Raw genomic sequence first — 22,236 nt, forward strand, 5'->3', positions numbered from 1 at the left:
ATTATTCATTTTTGGTTGCTCTGGGTCATCATGGCTGCGCACGGCTTTTTCTAGTTGCAGTGTGAGGGCTTCTCATTACAGTGGCTTCTTTTGTGGAGCATGGGCTCTAGGCACACGGGCTTCAATAGTTGCAGCATGTGGGCTCAGCAGTCGCAGCACACTGGCTTAGTTTCTCCGTGCCACGTGGAATCTTCCTGGACCAAGGATTGAACCCGTGTCTTCCAATCCACATTGGAAGGCAGATTCTTAACCACTGGACCTCCAGAGAAGTCCACAGGCAGCTGTCTGATGGTATTTATTAAACAATCTGCAAAGACAGAACAAAGTTTTTTTTTTTTTTTCCCCTGGAACCATTTGAGCAAGTTACTGATTGGATGCCCCATCACAGGAGAATGGGTGTTTCCTACAGACATTCTCTTGTGTAACTCCAGTATGACTATCAAAATCAGGATATTAAAACTTGTACTTTTTTACCATTTAATCCTCAGACCCTATTCAGGTTGTGCTAAATGTTCCAAGAATGTCTTTTATAGCAAAGAATCCAGTTTGTGGTGCCTTTAGTTGTCATGTCCCTTTAACCTCCTTCACACTGGAACATTTCTTCAGCCTTTCCTTGATTCTTATGACCTTGACACTTTTAAGGGCTTCCCTTGTGGCTCAGTTGGTAAAGAATTCGCCTGCAATGCAGGAGACCTGGATTCAATCCCTGGGAAGATCCCCTGGAGAAGGGGAAAGCTACCCATTCCAGTATTCTGGCCTGGAGAATTTCATGGACTGTATAGGAGATATCCCACGTCCAAGGTCAGGAGTGGCGGTGGTGAGGAGATACCCATGTCCAATGTAAGAGAAACCCCTCTAAGATGGTAGGTGCTGAGAGGGCATCAGAGGGTAGACAGACTGAAACCACAATCACAGAAAACTAGCCAATCTGATCACATGGACCACAGCCTTGTCTAACTCAATGAAACTAAGCCATGCCGTATAGGGCCACCCAAGAAGGTCAGGTCATGGTGGAGAGTTCTGACAAAATGTGGTCCACTGGAGATGGGAATGGCAAACCACTTCAGTATTCTTGCCTTGAGAACCCTATGAACAGTATGAAAAGGCAAAAAGATAGGACACTGAAAGATGAACTCCCCAGGTCAGTATGTGCTCTATATGCTACTGGAAATCAGTGGAGAAATAACTCCAGAGAGAATGAAAGTACGGAGGCAAAGCAAAAACAACACCCAGTTGTAGATGTGACTGGTGATAGAAGCAAGGTCCGATGCTGTAAAGAGCAATATCACATAGGAACCTGGAATGTTAGGTCCATGAATCAAAGCAAATTGGAAGTGGTCAAACAGGAGATGGCAAGAAAGAACGTCGACATTCTGGGAATCAGCAAACTAAAATGGACTGGAATGGGTGAATTTAACTCAGATGACCATTATATCTACTACTGCAGGCAGGAATCCCTTAGAAGAAATGGAGTAGCCATCATAGTCAACAAGAGTCTGAAATGCAGTACTTGGAAGCAATCTCAAAAATGAAAGACTGATCTCTGTTTCCAAGGCAAGCTATTCAATATGGTTTGTAATCCAAGTCTATGCCCTGACCAATAATGCTGAAGAAGCTGAAGTTGAACAGTTCTATGAAGACCTAACGACCTTTTAGAACTAACACCAAAAAAGATGTCCTTTTCATTATACGGGACTGGAATGCAAAAGTAGGAAGTCAAGAGACACCTGGAGTAACAAGCAAATTTGGCCTTGGAATACAGAATGAAGGAGGGCAAAGGCTAATAGAGTTTTGCCAAGATAATGCACTGATCATAGCAAATACCCTCTTCCAACAACACAAGAGAAGACTCTACACATGGACATCACCAGATGGCCAACACCGAAATCAGATTGATTATATTCTTTGCAGCCAAAGATGGAGAAGCTCTATACAGTCAGCAAAAACAACTGGGAGCTGACTGTGGCTCAGATCGTGAACTCCTTATTGCCAAATTCAGACTTAAATTGAAGAAAGTGGGAAAAACCACTAGACCATTCAGGTATGACCTAAATCAAATCCCTTATGATTATACAGTGGAAGTGACAAATAGATTTAAGGAACTAGATCTGATAGACAGAGTGTCTGATGCACTATGGATGGAGGTTCGTGACATTGTACAGGAGGCAGGGATCAAGACCATCCCCAAGAAAAAGAAATGCAAAAAAGCAAAATGGCTGTCTGAGGAGGCCTTACAAATAGCTGTAACTAGAAGAGAAGCAAAAGAGAGAAGGAAAAATATACCCATTTGAATGCAGAGTTCCAAAGAATATCAAGGGGAGATAAGAAAGCCTTCCTCAGTGATCAGTGCAAAGAAATAGAGGAAAATAATAGAATGGGAAAGACTAGAGATCTCTTCTAGATGATTAGAGATACCAAGGGAACACTTCATGCAAAGAGGGGAACAATGAAGGACAGAACTGGTATGGACTTAAAGGATGCAGAAGATATTAAGAAGAGGTGGCAAAAATACACAGAAGAACTGTACAAAAAAGATCTTCATGACCCAGATAATCGCGATGGTGTGATAACTCACCTAGAGCCAGACATCCTGGAATGTGAAGTCAAGTGGGCCTTAGGAAGCATCACTATGAACAAAGCTAGTGGAGGTGATGGAATTCCCAGTTGAGCTATTTCAAATCCTAAAAGATGATGCTGTGAAAGTGCTGCATTCAATATGCCAGCAAATTTGGAAAACTCAGCAGTGGCCACAGGACTGGAAAAGGTCAGTTTCATTCTAATCCCAAAGAAAGGCAATGCCAAAGAATGCTCAAATGACCGCACAATTGCACTCATCTCACATGCTGGTAAAGTAAGCTCAAAATTCTCCAAGCCAGGCTTCAGCAATACATGAACTTCCAGACGTTCAAGCTGGTTTTAGAAAAGGCAGAGGAACCAGAGATCAAATTGCCAACATCCACTGGATCATGGAAAAAGCAAGAGAGTTCCAGAAAAACATCTATTTCTGCTTTATTGACTATGCCAAAGCCTTTGACTGTGTGGATCACCACAAACTGTGGATAATTCTTCAAGAGATGGGAATACCAGACCACCTGACCTGCCTCTTGAGAAATCTGTGTGCAGGTCAAGAAGCAACAGTTAGAACTGGACATGGAACAACAGACTGGTTCCAAATAGGGAAAGGAGTACATCAAGGCTGTATATTGTCACCCTGCTTATTTATCTTATATGCAGAGTACATCATGAGAAACGCTGGTCTAGATGGAGCACAAGCTGTAATCAAGATTGCTGGCAGAAATATTAATAACCTCAGATATGCAGATGACACCACCCTTATGGTAGAAAGTAAAGAACTAAAGAGCCTCTTGATGAAAGTGGAGAGTGAAAAAGTTGGCTTAAAGCTCAACATTCAGAAAACTAAGATCATGGCATCCAGTCCCATCACTTCATGGCAAATAGATGGGGAAATAGTGGAAACAGTGTCAGACTTTATTTGTTGGGCTCCAAAATCACTACAGATAGTGACTGCAGCTGTGAAATTAAGATGCATACTCCTTGGAAGAAAAGTTATGACCAACCTAGATAGCATATTAAAAAGCAGAGACATTACTTTGTCAACAAAGGTCCGTCTAGTCAAGGCTGTGGTTTTTCCAGTAGTCATGTATGGATGTGAGAGTTGGACTCTAAAGAAAGCTGAGTGCTGAAGAATTGATGCTTTTGAACTGTGGTGTTGGAGAAGACTCTTGAGAGTCCCTTAGACTGCAAGGAGGTCCAACCAGTCCGTCCTAAAGGAGATCAGTCCTGAGTGTTCATTGGAAGGACTGATGTTGAAGCTGAAACTCCAATACTTTGGCCACTTGATGTGAAGAGCTGACTCATTTGAAAAGACCCTGATTGAGGGCAGGAGGAGAAGGGGACTTCAGAGCATGTGATGGTTGAATGGCATCACCAACTCAATGGACATGAGTTTGGGTAAACTCCGGCAGTTGGTGATGGACAGGGAGGCCTGGCGTGCTGTGGTCCTCGGGGTCACCAAGAGTCAGACATGACTGAGTGACTGAGCTGAACTGATAGTCCATGGGATCGCAGAGAGTTGGACATGACTGAGCAACTTTCACTTTTGACACTTAAAAAATTACAACTTGGATTTGTCTACTGTTCCCTCATGATTGGATTCAGGTTATGTATCTTGGGCAGGGGTAACAAGAGGCGATACTGGACCTGTCTCAGTGGGCATGCAATGTTGGTTTGTCCCACTGCTGATGAACGGGGCTTTCCTGGTAGCTCAGCTGGTAAAGAATCTGCCTGCAATGCAGGAAACCCCTGTTCAATTCCTGGGTCGGGAAGATCCCCTGGGGAAGGGATAGGCTACCCACTCCAGTATTCTTGGGCTTCCCTGATGGCTCAGATGGTAAAGAATCTGCCTGCAATGAGGGAGACCTGGGTTCTGTCCCCGAGTTTGATCCCTGGGTTGGGCAGATCCCCTGGAGGAGGGCATGGAAACCCACTCCAGTATTCTTGCCTGGAGAATTCCATGGACAGAGGAGGCTGGCAGGCTACCGTCCAGGGGGTCACAGAGAGTCAAACATAACTGAGCGACTAAGCACAGCATTTTGCTGATGAGGTGTCCCCTTTGGTCACTTGATTAAAGTAATGTCTGCCAGGTTTCTCCACTGTGAAGTTGCCTTTTAATTATTGTCAGAACTTAAAAAATGCTTATCTATTATCTATAAATAGTTATTTATTTACATATACATATATCCACTTTTTCGGAGACGGCAATGGCACCCCACTCCAGTACTCTTGCCTGGAAAATCCCATGGACGGGGGAGCCTGGTGGGCTGCCGTCTATGGGGTTGCGCAGAGTCAGACACGACTGAAGCGACTTAGCAGCAACAGCATATCCACTTTTTAGATTCTTTCCCCACATATCCCATTACAGAGTATTAAGTAGAGTTCCCTGTGCTATGTTTTATATAGTGTGTATATGTCAATCCTGATCTTCCAACTTACCCTCCCCCATCCCAACAAACATGTTGGTTTTCTACATCTGACTCTACTTCTGTGTTATAATTAAGTTCACTGTAGCCTTTTTTAAGATTCCACATATAAGCAATATCTCATTTTGTCTTTCTGTGTCTGACTTACTTCACTCAGTATGATAATCTCTGGGACCATCCATGTTGCTGCAAATGGCATTATTTTGTTCCTTCTTATGGCTGAGTAATATTCCATTATATATACATACCACATCTTCTTTATCCGTTCCTCTGTTGATGGCCATTTAGGTTGCTTCCATGTTCTGGCTATTGTAAATAGTGCTGCAATGAACACTGGAGTACAGGTATCTTTTTTATTTATGGTTTTCCCTGCCCTTTAATTATTAATAAATATCTAATTGGAAAAGACTCTGATGCTGGGAGGGATTGGGGGCAGGAGGAGAAGGGGACAACAAAGGATGAGATGGCTGGATGGCATCACCAACTCAATGGACATGAGTCTGGGTGAACTCCGGGAGTTGGTGATGGACAGGGAGGCCTGGCGTGCTGCAATTCATGGGGTCGCAAAGAGTCGGACACGGCTGAGCGACTGAACTGAATGGGGTAATACTTTGAGATGTCAATATCCTGTTCCTCATCAAACTTTCAATTTATTAACCTGTCAGTATAGACTCATGCTTTTATATTGTATTCAATAAATCATAATTCATAACTGTCATTATTTTTTGAAGTTTAATTTGCTCCAGATTTGACTAGTGGAACTTCTTCAGGCTGGCTCATGGTCTTTTGACAGGTCCCTATCAGTCTTGTAGCACTTCTGTTCTCTGACACAAAATGTCCCAGGCTGTTAATAAACCCATGAGGTAGGTGCTATTATTATCATCCCCACGTTAGAGATACAGAAACCTAGGAGCAGCTCAGGATTATGCAGCTAGTGAGTTATGGTAGCAGAATTGTGAATCCAGACCATTTATCTCAGGCCTGAGTTTTTCTCCCTAACTTTTTATTCTGAAATAATTTTAGGCTTACAGAAAAGTTGCAAAAATAGTACAGAGTTCCTGATTACCTTTCACCCAATTTCCACTGACATTAACCTGTGATATTAACACACAGCACTGTTAATGGAAACCAGGAAATTCACATTGATGCATTACTGCATCACATTGATGCATCACATTTTGCCAGCTTTCTCAGTAAGGTCCTTTCTGATCCACTGCATTTCATCATCACAGCCTCTTTTGTCTCCTCCAACCTGTGACAATTCCTTAGTCTGTCTTTATATCTTGTCACTTTTGAACAAGACACCTGGTCCATTCATTTGTAGAATGCCCTCAGTTTGGGTTTGCCTGCTGTTTGTTCCTCGTTAGACTGAGGGTATCCAAGAACACACAAGTGACATTGCAGCCTCTTAATGTATCACATCAAGAGAGTGACTCATTACCTGGGATGTAAACTTGGATAATTTGATTAAGGTGATATTTACTAGGTTCCTCCCCTGTATAGTTACTACTTTTTCCTTTTTAAACTAGTAAGTACCTCACGGGTATACACTTTAAGATAATGCAAATGCCCTTACTTTTGCTTACTAGTTTTTGGATCCATTTCTGCCTGCAGCAGTGGTGACTGGGATGTTTGCCTAAGGGTGATTTTCTTTTCCTACTGTTCCTTCTACATTCATTAACTGTAATTCAGCAAGAAAGAACTGCCCCTGCTCCCCTATGTACATATTTATTCAATTATCTTTCTCAGACTAGACTCATGATTAATGACTTACAGTCCATTACAGACCTGACTACTGGTTGCTCCTTCAAGTTGGTTCCTGAGTCCTTTAGACAAACCCCCTTTTCTGAGCACTTTGCTTCCACAAGATATCCCAGGTTCAGATCTCTGCCCCAGATCTGCAATTTGTCCAAGGAGCTCTGACTCCTTCCTTTGAAGAATTGTATTTAGAAACCAAGATCTGGGTATTTTATGTGCTTACTCCTACTGGGGTGTCACTGCCTTCAACATACAGCTATGGTACCCATGCACCCCCAGCTGACTGCCCATCACCCAAGACACTCTAAAAGCCCTCTCAAGAGCCCCGACATGCTTGCTCCAACTTACGCCTTTGGTTTACCTCACATCATGGCCAAAGACCACTCACCCTGCCCTGCTGCTCTGGCATCACTCTGGTCCATGTCTTTTTTTCTAGCCCCATGGGTCCCAGGCATCTCTTTGAACTCTTACCTCTCCCAGGAACATGCCCTGTTTACCTGGCTAACCCCCCCTGGATAAAAGCAAGTCAGCCTGCCCCACCTCCTGGCTTAGACATAGCAATTCAATACTGAAACAGGCTGTTTACCTTTCTCCCCTGATATGTATGTTTTGGGGAGCAAAGATATGTCTTGTTTACCATTGGCTCCAAACACATAACACTTCCTGGACCTACTGTATGTGTTCAAGTGTCTGATAGAGGTGGAAGAGGGTAGTCACTCCAAACTCACTTCTCACGGCTCCCTCCTCCTCTACCGCCCTTCCTCTCCATGCCGCTCAGCTTCTCCCTTCAGAACCCAGCTCATCGGCACAGCCGTCTACATCTCTCCCATCACCCGCCCTTCTTCTCTGAACTGGGAACTTGTATCAGTGTTGGTGTGTCGGTCTCAGCTTCATCGCAGCCAGGCAGCAGAGGTGCTGCAAACACAACAGGTGAGAACACGGGCCCACCGAGCCCCACCTGCCACAAGGCCCCATCTGGGAATAAGGGGGAGGAGGGCAGCGTGCCACCTGCTTCTCCTGGTGCACCGCAGCAGGTGTGTAAAGAGCCTGGGGAATTGTGCCACCAGGCTGAGAGCCCAACCTCCGGGGCCTCCTGTGCCGCGTCGCTCCATCAACCGCTGAGGCCACAGGCTTCTGAGCCGCCACCAGAGCCCCACTGCTTTGGTCCCCAGGGGTGTGTGAGCAAACAGTGCAAAGAAACACATGAAAACAGAGCCGTGCACTGGGCCTTTTCCATAATTATTACTATAATGACTTACAAAAAGTTTTTTCAGGCAACTGTGTTGAGTTATTGTATGTATGTGGGAGAGGGAGATGGGGGTCCTGGCCATAGGGTAAATGAAGACCTCTTTCGTGGGAGAAGTGAGAGGAGGAAATGTGCCTCCCCTCTCTCCCACTAGGTCTGACTCCTGATTAAGTGGCTTCCCCTCAACAAATGAAGACCATTAACCCTTCCTGTCCCAGGTACTGGGTTAAAGGAGAGGGAGCAGCAAGTCCATGAAGTGCTTTGACAGGGAGAAAGCACAACCCACTGTGGCTGCCCAAACCCTGTGCATCCTGTCCTGGTTCCACAGGGCTGGACCCTGGCCCACACCCCCTCACTGGGGTCAGAAGACTGCCCAGAACTCAGTCTACACCAAAGCACCCACCTGGGAAGACAAGAGGACAGAGTGTGAGGGGGTCAGGGACGCCAAGGTGTGGCCTTCTGGGCTGCCCAGTTGGGTCAGGATAACGATGTGGCACAAGGAGCGGTCACACAGCAGAGGGAACTGCTGGTGCTCTCCCCCGCCACCCCCAACTCCCCAGGGCTAGTCACCCAGGCATCCAGGCACTCTCGGAGGGGTTCTGTCAGAGGCAATGGGGGCGTTCCGGTGCCTGGCCTTGGAGCTTGGGGAAGCAGAGAACCACGGGCCTAACTGGCTCTGCCAAGGGGACACCCAGAACCGTCCAAAGCTGGGCCCCTCAATTCCTGTCTTCCAGCTCCAGCCTCCCATCCATGCAGCTAACTGTGACAGTGTGTGTGTGTGTGTTACGTGTGTGCGCGTGTGCACACGTGTGTAGGGGAGGCTTAGGGAAGCGCTGTGGCACCAGTTGCCCAGGGTTCAGGGCGTGCAGGGGGTCCAGGCCTCGTCTGTGAACCCAACCACAGAGGGTTAAGGACTCTGGTTCCCCCTTCCTCCCAGAGCTACGCCTTCCTCCTTGGCCACTAGAAGGTTTTTCGATGAATAGCCCGGGAGCCGTCCTCTTCATACTCCTTTTTGGATACCCACATCTTCTTAAAAGTGTCCAGTGAGGCCAGGATAGAGCCCCTGTGAGGAGGGAGGGACAGCATTCTTGGGGACCTGAGGGCCGAGCCAGCCGCCTGCCCTGGGTGCCCAGGACTCCACTTCTCTAACCTTCGGGGGACATCCCCCCGCCTCCACCTGGCCTGGACCAGCCCAGGAAAAAGTGTCCAGAGCACAGCGGCCTCCTCCTAGGGCCTTGGCTCTGGGCCCCGCCTTACCCGATCCACGTGGAGTACAGCCGTTCCTGAGGGGCTGAGATCTGGAGGGAACAGCACAGTGTAACTGCCCTGCCCTCCCAGCACCCCCATCCCAGCCTTGGGGGCATTTCCCCCAGTGCCTGCGGCCCGGCCTCAGCCGGGAGCCAGAAGGGCAGCAGGGCCGGGCTGGGTGTGAAGTCAGAGGACATCTAAAGGTGCTTCTTGCCCTTCCCTCCCCAGGTCAAGGTTGCCCAGCACCCCCGTGCCCTACAGGGACTCCCCACAACCTCACCTTGATTTTGACGTCCTTTGGGGCAAGCTTCTTTACTTCACTTAGTAATCGATCGCCAAAGCCTGTGAACACAAGGCTGGCTGAACCCAGGGTCCACATCTGACCCCTCATCACTAGCTCCCTCACATCCAACTTCTGGTGCCTCAGCCCCAGCCACTTTTTTTTTTTTTTTTTTTAAGCTACTATTTTATTTTTTGGCCATGCCATGCAGCATGTGGGATCTTAGTTCTCTCACCAGGGATCAGACCCATGCCCCCTGTAGTGGAAGTGTGCAGTCTTAACCACTGGACTGCCAGGGAAGTCCTTGTTTTAGTCATTCTTGCCAGGAGTAAGGGTGGAGAGAACCACACCAAAGGCAGAAAAGATCCAGCAGTGTGCCTGCAGGTGGGCCCACTTCCCTCTTCAGGAAGGAAGGAAGGTAGCAGGAGGTGGAACCCCAAGTCACCCACCACTGCCTGACCCCTACCCTCTCCCCCTTGACACTCCAGAGCCAAAACCACCAGAAGCAGTCAAAGGCAAATGATGAGTCAGGAGAACAAGCAGTCACTTCCATCCAGTAGACAGGCAAACGTCTCGCACAGTGCTGGGACGGGGCTGGGGGACTGCCATAACTGGGTGAGCCTCTCAGGAGGGAAACTTGTGATATCTACCAGGTGTCAAGTGCACACATGTGTACCCTCTGACTCAGCAATTCCATCCCTAGGATTTATCTTTCAGGTATCTTCCCATTACATGAAATGATAGTGCAAAATCACCCAGTGGAACATTTTTGTGATGAGTAAGAATTTCACCACCTCCAAGGCCATCGGCAGGTTTTTTTCACCACCTCCAAGGCCATCAGCAGGTTAATGGTTCAATGGCACATCCAGCCCTCAGGGCCAGATAAAGAGAACCTACACAAACATCTGCCATCTGTGGAGCAAAATCAACAACACAGGAGCTGGAGTGTATGCTCGTGTTCCTGCTCTCTGTGTTCCTGCTCTGTCGCTAAGTCAGGTCTGACTCTTTGCAACCCCATGGACTGTAGCTCGCCAGGCTCCTCTGTTCATGGAATTCTCCAGGCTAGAATACTGGAGTGGGTTGCCATTTCCTTCTCCAAGGGATCTTCCTGAGCCATGGATTGAACCCATATCTCCCGCATTGGCAAGCTGATTCTTTACTACTGAGCCACCTGGAAAGTCCAGAGAGTAAAGTCCAGGGCTGAGTAAAAAGGATGCTTTATCTAGGCACAGATGTTACCTGAGAAACTAACAATAACTGTGGGAGGGAACTGGGTGACCAGGACAATAGAAGGCAGACTTCATCAAATACATTTTAGACCTCATTAAACTTACCATCTATTTGTAAACAAAATTTAATTTCAAATCTATCCCTTAAAAAAAAAAAAAAAAAAAAAACTCACTGAACATCCAAAAAACCCAGAGAAAACGGGCCATGTCCCAGGATTTCAGGAATTGGGGTGCAATCTGAGGGCCACACTACCTGTGGCCTCCAAGCCATACCATCCCAACTAGGTACCTTTGAAAAGCGTGGAGCCACCGGAAAGCATGATGTTGGCGAACAGCGTGCGGCGCAGATCCATGTCAGACTTGTGGATGGCGAAGACCAGCACCTCATGGAGTCCCTCACTCTCATCCCCTATCAGGTCTGGCTGGAACAGCAGTTCAGGGGCCCGGAACCGCGCTGGTCCCACCTTCGGAACACAAGATGAAGTTAGTCCCGCCTCCTCCAGTCCCGGCATCATCACCCGCCTGCGTGCAGCCGGAACTTACGTTGAGCGTGCTGCCGTCTGGCAGGGTGTACTGCACCTTCTCTGTCTCCAGAGCCTCATCCTTCTGTGGGTTGATGGACAGGTAGCAGGCCCGCTGCGGTGGGCAGAGGCAGGGCTCTCAGGAGGTGGCCACAGGGACCCGCACACCCAGGGCTCAACCTCATGCTGGGTCCGACCACCCCCGCTTCCCCACTCCCTGCCCCGCGTCACCTCTTTGATGGTCCGTACGACCTCAAACTCAGCCGAGGTGTGAAAGTCCGCCCCCTCCTTGCGCAGCAGCAGCCGGAGGTAGCGGGAGACGTCGCGGCCGGCAATGTCCACCCGCATGATGGAGTGCGGCATGGCGAAGCCCTCGTAGACGGGGACGGCGTGTGTGACCCCGTCCCCAGAGTCCAAAACCACTCCAGTCGTGCGTCCTGTGGCGTACCTGTCACCAGGTCAGCATCCATTCACCTCAGTCACTGAGGCACTGGGACCTCCGCACCCCTGGAAGGGACCCTGGGGCGTGTGCATTATCTGGTCTGAGAAAGGGACCCACGGGCCCCCCAGTAGGGATCGTCATCGGGAGGCTGTTTGTACAGGGAAGTCAGGCGCCAGGGCATCCCGATCAGGAGGCCAGAGATGCGAGGACCAGGGCCAAGGGAGCACTCACAGGCTGAGCACGGCCTGCATGGAGATGAACAGGGCCGGCACGTTGAAGGTCTCGAAGAACACCTCCGCCGCCTTCTCCCGGTTCTTACTCGGGTTGAGCGGCGCTTCCGTAAGAAGAACAGGATGCTGCAGGAGACGGCAGGGTTGCGGGCAGGTGCAAAGGCAATGTGCAGGCCCCGCCGGGATCTTTCCAGAGAGCCACCTGCCCGGGAGCACACGAACCTACCGTCTCCCATCCCTCCCGAGGGCACCGGCACGTCATCTGCCAGCAGTGAGTCTAACAAAGACCCAGCGCCCCCTGGAATATTCTACCTGGCAGCCACTAGCTGTGCGGACCCACACCCACACAATGCGGGGCAGAGGGGTGGCACGGACCCACACAATGCGGGGCGGAGGGGCGGCAGGGACCCATACCCACACAATACGGGGCAGAGGGGCGGCAGGGACCCCCACCCACACAATGCGGGGCAGAGGGGAGGCAAGGACCCCCACCCACACAATGCGGGGCAGAGGGGCGGCAGGGACCCACACCCACACAATGCAGGGCGGCAGGGGCTTCATGCCAGACAAGAGCCAGAGAAAGTGTGGAAGCCTGACGCAGACGCTGCAGGCGGGGCAGGGAGAGGGCGCCGCGGCCCCACCTCCTCGGAGAAGGTCTGCAGCTGGTCCTTAGAGTAGACGTACTGCCAGATCCGCTCCATGTCGTTCCAGTCCCTCACCACGCCATGCTCCATGGGGTAGCGGATGGCCAGCAGCCCCCGGTGCTCCTGCAGACCGAGAGGCTGGAGGTAGCAGCAGACACTCACCCAGCAGCTGTTCTCTGCCCTCCGGGGGGCCACCCCTTCATCCGCTCCCCGGGGGTCCCTGTGCCCCTTAGATCCTTAACCCAGCATGGGTTCATCTGTCCAGTTGTTTCCCTGGCTCTGAGAGCCCAGTCCAGGACCACAGGGGGTTGGTGGCATGCTTCCCTGAACCCCAGAGTGCCCCCATTCCTTCCCCCACGGCCCGTGTCCTCTACGCTCACTACTAGCACATCCTTCCCTTCCAGCCTCACACACGGCCTGACCTCCAGCTCCACCGCCACTTTAGTTCCCGTCCCCATCAGTGCCAGGAGCCTCTGTGACGGCCAATCCTACGACAGCCATCCTATGTGGCCCCCTCCTGCGGCCACGTGCTGCCACCTCTCCTCCCAGCTCTTCAGCCAGTACAGGTGTGTCTCGCAGAGACCTGCCCTTCACCTTCCCCCCACAACGCGGTCCTTCTGTCCAGTACCATTTGGCCTCTCACCCACGGCTGCGGCTCCTGCTGACCGCATTTTCTGGGTCCTCAGCACCCCTTCCTGTCTTCCCCAGTGCCTAAACTGCACTTGTTGGTCAGTCCCTGCCACGCCCGCCCCCACTCGCTCCTCCTCCCAAGGGCCTCACCTGGCTGTGCAGTCCCTTCCCCACTCCCCCAACCCCCCAGCTGGAGCACAGAGCTGGCCTTCTCGATCAGTCATCAGTCCAAGTGACTCATTTAACCAGTTCTTTCCTCTGTGGCTTCTAAAGGAAGGGGCAGGAAGTGGTCTTACTGTGTCACCTTACACAGGAACCCTGGACCATCTCACAGAGCAAATGGACCACAGTGCTTATGACAGCCAGTAGATGGTCCCAGAGAGGGCCCAGGGCCCTCTGACCACCAGTCAAGGCTCCTAGGACAGAAGACCTCAACCCAGGCACAGACAGGCACCACAGATGTTACCTCTGCTTTTGGTCCGATAAAGAGGTCTCCTTCCAGGGCTCCAGCCATCACCCGCATGTGCTTGGGGCGCCCGACACTGCAGGGACAGAAAAGTCAGGGAGATGGGCAGGGGACATAGCCGAGCCTAGTCCAGGAAAACCAAAGTCCGACTCCAATGGTCAGAACCTAGGCCTATGGGCCATGGGACCACAGAGCAGGCCTTGGAAGGACAGAAGACTCAGGGTCAGAAGGGGTTCCCACCATTTCCCACCAGCCCTCCCAGAGAGGGCCAAGAGGTCTGGAATGTCAGCCCTGGCAGAGGGTCTGCTTCTGCAGCCATAATGACTCGGCCCTCACTGTGGATTTTATGGGGGTAGAACAAGGTGGGGTGGCCCCAGGAAGCAGGGCCATGGCTCCTTCGTACACCCCTCTCTCACTCAGTCAATCCCGTCCTCCTCCCTGCCAGGGCTTCTGAAACACAGATGCAGCTCTTGGCAGAGTGGACGAGCTACCATTCCAAAATCTGACCTAACTTCCCTGCACGTCAAGAGGAACCTTTAATTACACTCCAGATGAGTTCAGAAAGGACAGCTGAGGCCTGGATACCCCATGCAGGCTTTGTCTTGATATGGCCAGTTACTTCAGGGGCCTGAGGACTCCCCTACCCTGGCTTTGGCCACTAAGCTCTAAGGCCTCCAGGATTTGAGACAAAACACCATCAAGGGAAAACTTCCCAATGGGCTTCAGCGGCCGGTGGAGTGCCCCCAAATTTCCCTGGGTTTCACTCCCCTCTCTCCTCTGCCATTACTGGCATCATGCAGGAAAGGATTCCCCCTGACCGCACAATGTATCTTCTAGAGTCTGAAAATAAATGAGCCCTGAAGAGAGCATTTCCTGGGGGGAAGGAGCAGCAGTAACTCCCCATTCTTTCTCCTCTGGGTTTAGGTCTCTCTCGTGTTCTTGCTGCTGCTACCATGCCCTGTTCCCAGGGCGATGCTGGTGGTAGCTCCTCCTTTCCAGCTCCAGGAGGGACCAAAACCAGACTCCAGAGGGGTGGGGGAGGCCCAGAGCACCTGTCTTCTCCTTCCATAGCCCTTCACAGCACTAGCTTCACAAATCTGGTGCTTTCCCCTACAGGCAGGGGCAAGAGTTAGCCTCAAAGAGAGTTGTGACACAAGACCCATGTTCTCCCCAGAAGCAAACCAAAGGGTTAGGAATACTGCCTGAGCAACACTTACTAGTTTGGAAAACAGTATTTGGGAATCTGGTCTCCTGCAAAGCCAGCCTTGATCACCCCGGAACCCTGCAAAGAAAAACAGCAGCTAGATTCCAATATTCATCTCCAGATGAAGGTGGTGCCCTGCTGTGGAGAGGGCTGCCCCCAACAGTAGCCTGGGAAGGAAGCCTGAGATCCTGCCAAGAGGGCAAGGCCATTTACACGTACACCAATGGTTCAAAACTAGGGGCAACTTTGCATCTCGTCCCCCTAATTTGAGGGCTTCCCAGGTGGCTCAGTGGTAAAGAATCTGCCTGCCAATGCAGGAGATGTGAGGTCAATCCCTGCGTTGGGAAGATCCCCTGGAGAAGGAGATGGCAACCCACTCCAGTATTCTTGCCTGGGAAATCCCATGGACAGAGCAGCCTGGTGGGCTGCAGTCCATGGGGCCATTAAGATTCAGACACAACTTAGCAATGGAGCATGCATGCAGCCCCAAATCTGACAATGTCTGAAGACTGGGGCAGAGGCTGTTATTGCCATCTAAGTGGATAGAGGCTAGGGATGCTGCTAAACATCCTACAGAGCACAGGGCAGCCCGTCATCACCAAGAATTATCCAAGCCAGAACATCACCAGTGTGGAGATGGAGTACACCCTCCTAGGCACACTTGTGGGTCGGCTCCAGGCTGGAGGACTCCTTAGCAAGAAGCAACCCTTAAGGCAGGTTGCTTATGGTTTTTTTCAAGATGTTTGAAAAAGCACGGCCCACTCCCCTCAGTAGCTATGGACCACATATAGGACCGACTGGGGAAGATTACTGGGTGCATGGGGACCAACTAGCACTTCTCTTCAAGTGGCTTCCCCAGAGACAACAGGAGGAGAGCTTGGTCCTGTCACTGCTCCAGCATGGAAGCTGGATGGAGACTTTTAAAGGGATCCTGGTATCTAGAAACCTCCCACCCACAGCAGGAATCAGCATCTCAACCTCTCTCCCCACCACCCATCACCACCCTTGGGGCCTGGAGAGCAGAAATAAACATCCCCTAGAGTTTGGGGGAGAATGGATACATGTGTACATATGGCAGAGGCCCTTTGCTGTTCACCTGAAACTATCAGAACATTGTTTTTTAATTGGCTATTCTCCAATACAAAATGGGCTTCTTGTGTGGTGTTCATGGTAAAGAACCTGCCTGCCAAAGAAGGAGACAGAAGAGATGCGGGTTTGATCCCTGGGTCAGGAAGAGCCCCTGGAGGAGGGCATGGCAACCCACTCCAGTATTCTTGCCTGGAGAATCCCATGGACAGAGGAGCCTGGTGGGCTATAGCCCATAGGGTCGCAAAGAGTCAGAAATGACTGAGTGACTGAGCATGCAGGCAATACAAAATAAAGTTTTTTAAAAAGAGAAAGAAACAGCCCAGTGGGACCAAGCAGGTTGTTCTCAAAACTCATAAACTTGTTGAGTAGCCTGCCAAGAAAGGAAGTGGCTGATCCTTCCTGAAGCCTGATGGAGAGCATCCCCAAGCCCAGCTTCAGCCATCTTATTAAATACCCCTGCTGTGACTCAGGGCCCTCACATGGTTACTCCAAAACAGACAGCCATTCAGAGATTACATGGGGGTCATGTGCAAGGGAGACAGATCCCAGAAAGAGCAGTGAGTCATTATTAAAAACTCCAATGCCCACTGTTCAGAGGTAGACACTCAGCTAGGGGCAGATCCACTGATTCCTGCCCTTTATCTTCTTCCTATAGACCAGAAAGCATGCTGAGCTGAGCTTCGGTGCTGAAGGACAAGACCACGATGGAGCCAGGCAACTTTCCTCTGAGGTTTCCAAGCCAGACCCCCAAACTGCTTACAGGTCCTGGGAAGCGTGGTCCTGAATTCTCTCCACTGCCCTTCCAGCTGTGGAACATCCGCTTGGCTCAGGGAGCACTTAAGGAAAGGGTCAAAGCAGGTGAGTGCCCAGTCAGGCAGCGGCGGGTATGTGGTTGGCAAAACTTAACGTGCATTTCCGCAGTCCCAGGAAAAGGGCGCAGTGGGGCCTGCCTACCCTGGAAGTGCTGCCTGGGGGTACAGCACTTGGGAAGAGCTATTGTAGAGGCCCGCAGGTTAAGCGTCCCCAAAAGATGGGGCCAGCAGTGTGCAAAGGGGCAAACACTGTCTTTCCTCCAGTAGGAGGGCAGCCAAAGCCTGAGGAGAGGTAAAGGGGCTGGGGTCGAAACCCATCCAGTGAGCCTACTCTCCACCGAGAAGGGTCCGGGATGAGTCCCCGGGCCTGGCATATCGGTTCCTCGGTCGGTCGCCCGACAGTACCCCGGCTCTCTAGATGCTGATCAAGCGCTGCCAGACACATGGGACCCCTTCCTCTCCCGACCTCCCCGCCTGCTCAGGGAGCGCTGGGGCTGGGGTTCTGCCACGCTTGCGGGGGGCTGGTCCCGCGGCCCGGGATACAGGGCCAAGTGGGGACAGCCCGCAGGAGTGGCGGACCGGCAACGAGCCGAGGACCAGGCAAGACGGGCGGGGGTCCCTGCGGACCTCGACTCGTCCACCCCGCCCTCCCCCCCGGTTGCCAAGCCTCACGTTGTCGATGACCACGGGCTGGTTGGCGATGATATCGTAGGACTCCATGGCCGGGCCGGGCCGGCCCTGCCCAGCAGGCGGGCTGAAGTAGTAACCAACGGCTGGCAGGCAGGCAGGCGGGCGGACCGGGACCACCGCGGCTCCTGACGCGCTGCTGCGCCCCTCCCACCCCAAGCACGCAGCCTACGCGAGCCCGGCGGAGAATTTCAAGAGGGCGGGCCCCGCGGCCAGTCACCGCTCCCACCTAGGCAGATTGACACCGGACGCCGGGGGCCCGCGAGGGCAAAGGGGCGGGGCCGTCGGGTGCTGGCCAGCCAATGGAGGCGCCGGGAAGAACTGCCCGGGCGCCTCCAAGGTAGGCTGCAGCGCGTGCGGGTGACGTCATCGCTCCGCGCTTAAAGAAGGCGCGGTCGGAGCCGGCGGGCTGGTAGTTTACTCGTCCAGGACTCGTGTTTTCTTCAGCGAGCAGTCCCCAAGGAGGCCGGCGGTGGATTTTTCACACAAAGCATTTCTTTATTAAGCACCGAGGAAGATCCTTTTCCTTATAAAAATGATAATTTCGTGATAACGGTAGCTGAAGTGAATGCAGCACCAGCTTAGTGCTTGCGCAGCACTTCTGCTCATTTTACATAGATGATTTTATTACACCCTTGCAATTACTTAGGTGTTATTTCCCGATTTTACAGATACGGGAACCGAGGAGCCTCAACGCGTGTGTACCTTGCCCAACAGTTATCCTGTTGGCAGCAGCTGGGAAGAGCACGCGGGGAGCCTCCAACCGCTCAGGGGTCCACAGGGCAAGAAGATACCCTTGTCCTGAATTCATTGACCAGACTGAGCCATAGTTATTTGCCGCTCTATAGAATTTTCCCACTAGACTGAGATTAAATTTGGCCAAGTTGAAGCACAGCATCATACAGGAAAGTGCAGAAATCGTTAAGCGTACATTTCAATAAATTATTAACTTGTGAACACTGAGCTTAAAAAACAGCATGAGCAGCACTCCAGAAGCCTCCCACTCCTCTTGCTCACTGCCCTCTTCTTCCTCTAAAGGGACTGCTGTCCTCCAGTCTACAGGTCACCACAGGTTAGTTTGCCTATTTTGGAGTTTTATGCAAGTAGAATCAGTTATGTGTTCATTTGTATCTGGTGTCTATGCGTTCATAAAATGGGTCAGCGTGCAACTGTTTAAAATAATGAAAGAGTTCTATATAGTCTGGTATGAAATACATCAGGACATATTGCCGGGGTCCAGCCCCGGCTGATCCAGGGTATTCAAAGGAGAGACGGCGTAGGCGAGGATCAGGAAACAACTGCTTAATTAAACGTTAATTAAGGATATAAAGAGTAATAGAATGAGGATAGCTCAGTAGGAAAATTCAGTGGAGAAAAGAGGCTGAGTAGCTTAGTTTACGCGGGAGACCAATAAAACTTCAAGAGAAGAAGTTTGCACCACTTACGTAGGCCGCAGGCATCCTTCCGTTCTCCCGAAGGAGAGGAGACACTGAGGCCTCCCTGGTCGGATCTTAGAAGCCCAGGCATAATTAGCAAGCATGGCGGGTTCCGCGCTCCAGATGGAGACTCACCAGAATTTGAGAGAGAGCGCGACATGGGGAGACCAAGTTTCAGTGAACAAGGCCCGCACTTTATTTTCCAAAGTAGTTCTTATACCTTAAGTTATGCATAGAGGATAATGGGGGAAGGGGTGGAGTCATGCAAGGACAGCAGTTCCTGGTTCGAATCGAAGCCAGGCTTTCAAACTTATCATATGCAAAAGTTCAGGTGATTGACATCATCTTCTGGCCAGGAGGCCTGTTAACATTTTAAGAAACTTATTTTTCTCTAAAGGTGATTATTCCAAAGTCAGGCACCAGCCTCCAAAAAAGCATTGGACAAAGCTGCATTCCTATAGGGCAAAGGTGAGGTGGGCTCAATCAAGAAAAGAATTAACTCAAGGGTCCAAGGTTACAAACATTGAGGCTACTACTTACATTTCTATACACCCATTATATCAATCAATACACTGCCAAGGACACAGTAGGTAAGGAATATGGAGACTTAGCAGCAAACATTGGCCCAATAAGTGAAAAACCCTTCACCAATACAATTTCTAATCAATCTTTTAACTACTCAAAGGAATCTGTGTTTAGACAGTTTAGAACATCTCCTGCCTCTCACAGCTGGGAGGCTCTGAACAATCACATGTGGCCGGAAAAACCTATTCAGGCAGGCTAAAGGATTTCCAAAGGAGTTTGTAGGTTGAAACACTGTCACACCCAGGAATTATTAACTGGAGCTGTAAGCTAACTCTTTTTTCAGAGAGAGGTAGTGGGGGACAGCCCCCCATAAAGTCAGAGGTGTAGGTGAAAGCACAAAGCAGAAAGTAGGCAGACTCTGGTTTTGGGTGTAGATGCTCGAGAATTTCCAGGGGGGACTCCTGAGGCTCGATCCCGCCTTTGCGTATGCCGAGCCTCCTTCCTCATGATCTTTGTCATGGGTGGAGTGCCTCACACTGGCTCCCGGCAGTGATAGAATTCTAGTTAAGCTATTCCAGATCCTGAAAGATGATGCTGTGGAAAGTGCTGCACTCAATATGCAATATGCACTCAATATGTAATATGCCGGCTCCCGGCAACATATGGCTAAGTCAAAGCAAAGAAAGGCAGTCACAGTGTCCAGAATGTTTTATGTGTGAATGGCTGTGAAGAATGTCTGAGGAACCTTCAAGACTTTTTAATATGGGGAAGGGGGACCACTGGCAAAGGTGGGGGAATGAAGAGCAAATTCTTTGTACAATGTGAACTTTTATTTTAATTTTTTAATTTGTTCATGTATTTGTGCATGGGTGCTGGGAAGCCTGGTGGGCTGCCATCTATGGGGTCACACAGAGTCGGACACGACTGAAGCGACTTAGCAGCAGCAACAGCAGCAGCAGCAGCAGCAGCTGAGTTGTTCAGTTGTGTCCAGCTATTCTGTGGCCCCACGGACTGTAGCCAGCCAGGCCCCTCTGTCCATGGAATTTCCCAGGCAAGAGTACTGGAGTGGATTGCCATTCTCTTCTCCAGGGGATCTTCCTGACTCAGGGATTGAACCCGCATCTCCTGCGTCTTCCACATTGCCATTCAGATTCTTTACCACTGAGCTACCTGGGAAGCCCCTGTTCATGTATATATTACTTTTTCCTTATTTTTAAGTTGTGGTAAAATCCATGCAACATACAATTTACCATCATAACCCATTAAATTCTCTTAATTTCGGGTATAGTTGGTTTGTAATGTGCAGTTTCAGGTGTACAGCAAAGCGAATCTGTTATACATATACATATACCCACTGTTTTTAATATTCTTCTTAACTCATTTTAAAGTATATGGTTCAGCAGTATTAAATACATTTGTAATATTGTGCAACAGTTATCACCATCCATCTCCATAACATTTTTCACCTTATAACACTGAAATGCTGTACTCATTAAACAGTAACTTCCCATTTCCCATGTGACAGAATTTCCTTCCTTTTTATGGCTGAAGTATATCCCATTATATGTACATACTACATATTGCTTATCCATTCATCTGTTGATGAATTCTTGGGTCTCTTCCACATTTTAGCTATTGTAAGCAATACTGTTGTGAACATTGGTGTATAAATACTTCTTCAAGACTCTGCCTTCAATTCTCTGGGATATATAACACGATATGGGATTGGACTGGATTAAAGATTTATTGAGCATGGCCCCACCCGTCAGAGCAAGACTCAGATTCCCCACAACTAGTCCTTCCCATCAGGAGGCTCCCACGAGCCTCTTACCTTTATCCATCAGAGGGAAGATAGAATGGAAACCACAGTTACAGAAAACTAACCAAACTGATCACTTGGATCACAGCCTTGTCTAACTCAATGAAACTATGAGCCATGCTGGATAGGGCCACCCAAGATGGATGGGTCATGGTGAAGAGTTTTGACAAAACGTGGTACACTGAAGAAGAGAATGGCAAGCCACTTCAGTATTCTTGCCTTGAGAACCCCATGAACTGTATGAAGAGGCAAAAAGATGATACTGAAAGATGAACTCCCCAGGTTGGTAGGTGCCCAGTATGCTACTGGAGAAGAGTGGAGAAATAGCTCCAGGAAGAATGAAGAGGCTGAGCCAAAGCAAAAAGAACACCCATTTGTGGATGTGACTGGTGATGGAAGTAAAGTCTGATGCTATAAAGAACAGCATTGCATAGGAACCTGGAATGTTAGGTCCATGAATCAAGGTAAGTTGAAAGTGGTTAAACAGGAGATGGTAAGAGTGAATGTAGACATTTTAGGAATTAGTGAACTAAAATGGACTGTAATGGGTGAATTTAATTCAGATGACCTTTATATCTACAAGTGTGACCAAGAATCTCTTAGAAGAAGTGGAGTAGCCCTCATAGTCAGCAAAAGAGTCCAAAATGTAGTACTTGGATGCAATCTCAAAAATGACAGAATGATCTCTGTTTGTTTCCAAGGCAAACAATTCAGTATCACGGTAATCCAAGACTATGCCCCAACCAGTAATGCTGAAGAAGCTGAAGTTGAATGGTTCTATGAAGACCTACAAGACCTTCTAAACTAACACCCCAACATATGTCCTTTTCGTCACAGGGGACTGGAATGCAAAAGTAGGAAGTCAAGAGATACTTGGAGTAACAGGTAAATTTGGCCTTGGAGTACAGAATGAAGCAGAGCAGAGGCTAACAGGGTTTTGCAAAAGAACGCACTGGTCATAGCAAACACC

General features: G+C 49.9%; 2 protein-coding genes across 3 annotated transcripts in view; one reads left to right on the forward strand and one right to left on the reverse strand.

The window, feature by feature from the left end:
- Window positions 1-17,780, reverse strand: ACTR1B (actin related protein 1B). 2 transcript variants are annotated; one of them, XM_055539379.1, is made up of 11 exons: window positions 17,472-17,780; window positions 14,912-14,976; window positions 13,695-13,770; window positions 12,596-12,721; window positions 11,956-12,080; window positions 11,514-11,730; window positions 11,305-11,397; window positions 11,051-11,225; window positions 9,533-9,594; window positions 9,262-9,302; window positions 1-307 (listed from the first exon to the last, which is right to left on the reverse strand). In XM_055539379.1, exons 1-11 carry the CDS (start codon window positions 17,517-17,519, stop codon window positions 247-249), a joined length of 1,089 nt encoding a protein of 362 aa, XP_055395354.1. In that variant the 5' UTR covers window positions 17,520-17,780; the 3' UTR covers window positions 1-246. The 2 variants fall into 2 exon arrangements, with proteins under 2 accessions (XP_055395354.1, XP_055395353.1); XM_055539378.1 differs by lacking the exon at window positions 1-307 and adding an exon at window positions 7,981-9,067 and having other exon boundaries at window positions 17,472-17,775.
- Window positions 16,571-22,236, forward strand: part of C11H2orf92 (chromosome 11 C2orf92 homolog) — a 61,500-nt gene continuing 55,834 nt past the window's right edge. The window contains exon 1 of the mRNA XM_055539380.1: window positions 16,571-16,845. Coding sequence (XP_055395355.1) covers window positions 16,692-16,845 — 154 coding nt within the window. The 5' untranslated portion in view covers window positions 16,571-16,691. The remainder of the gene's footprint in view (window positions 16,846-22,236) is intronic.

Source organism: Bubalus kerabau, chromosome 11, assembly GCF_029407905.1.
Source record: "Bubalus kerabau isolate K-KA32 ecotype Philippines breed swamp buffalo chromosome 11, PCC_UOA_SB_1v2, whole genome shotgun sequence".
Lineage (NCBI taxonomy): Eukaryota > Metazoa > Chordata > Mammalia > Artiodactyla > Bovidae > Bubalus > Bubalus kerabau.

Excerpts from the sequence above, each read along its gene's own strand:
- ACTR1B (XM_055539378.1), bottom strand. The coding sequence starts at position 17,519 with ATGGAGTCCTACGATATCATCGCCAACCAGCCCGTGGTCATCGACAAC. Across the intron at positions 12,722-13,694 it reads TTATCGGACCAAAAGCAGAG|GAGCACCGGGGGCTGCTGGC; the intron begins GTAACATCTGTG and ends CTCGGTCTGCAG. Across the intron at positions 9,068-9,261 it reads CTGTACTCCACGTGGATCGG|GGGCTCTATCCTGGCCTCAC; the intron begins GTAAGGCGGGGC and ends CCCTCCTCACAG.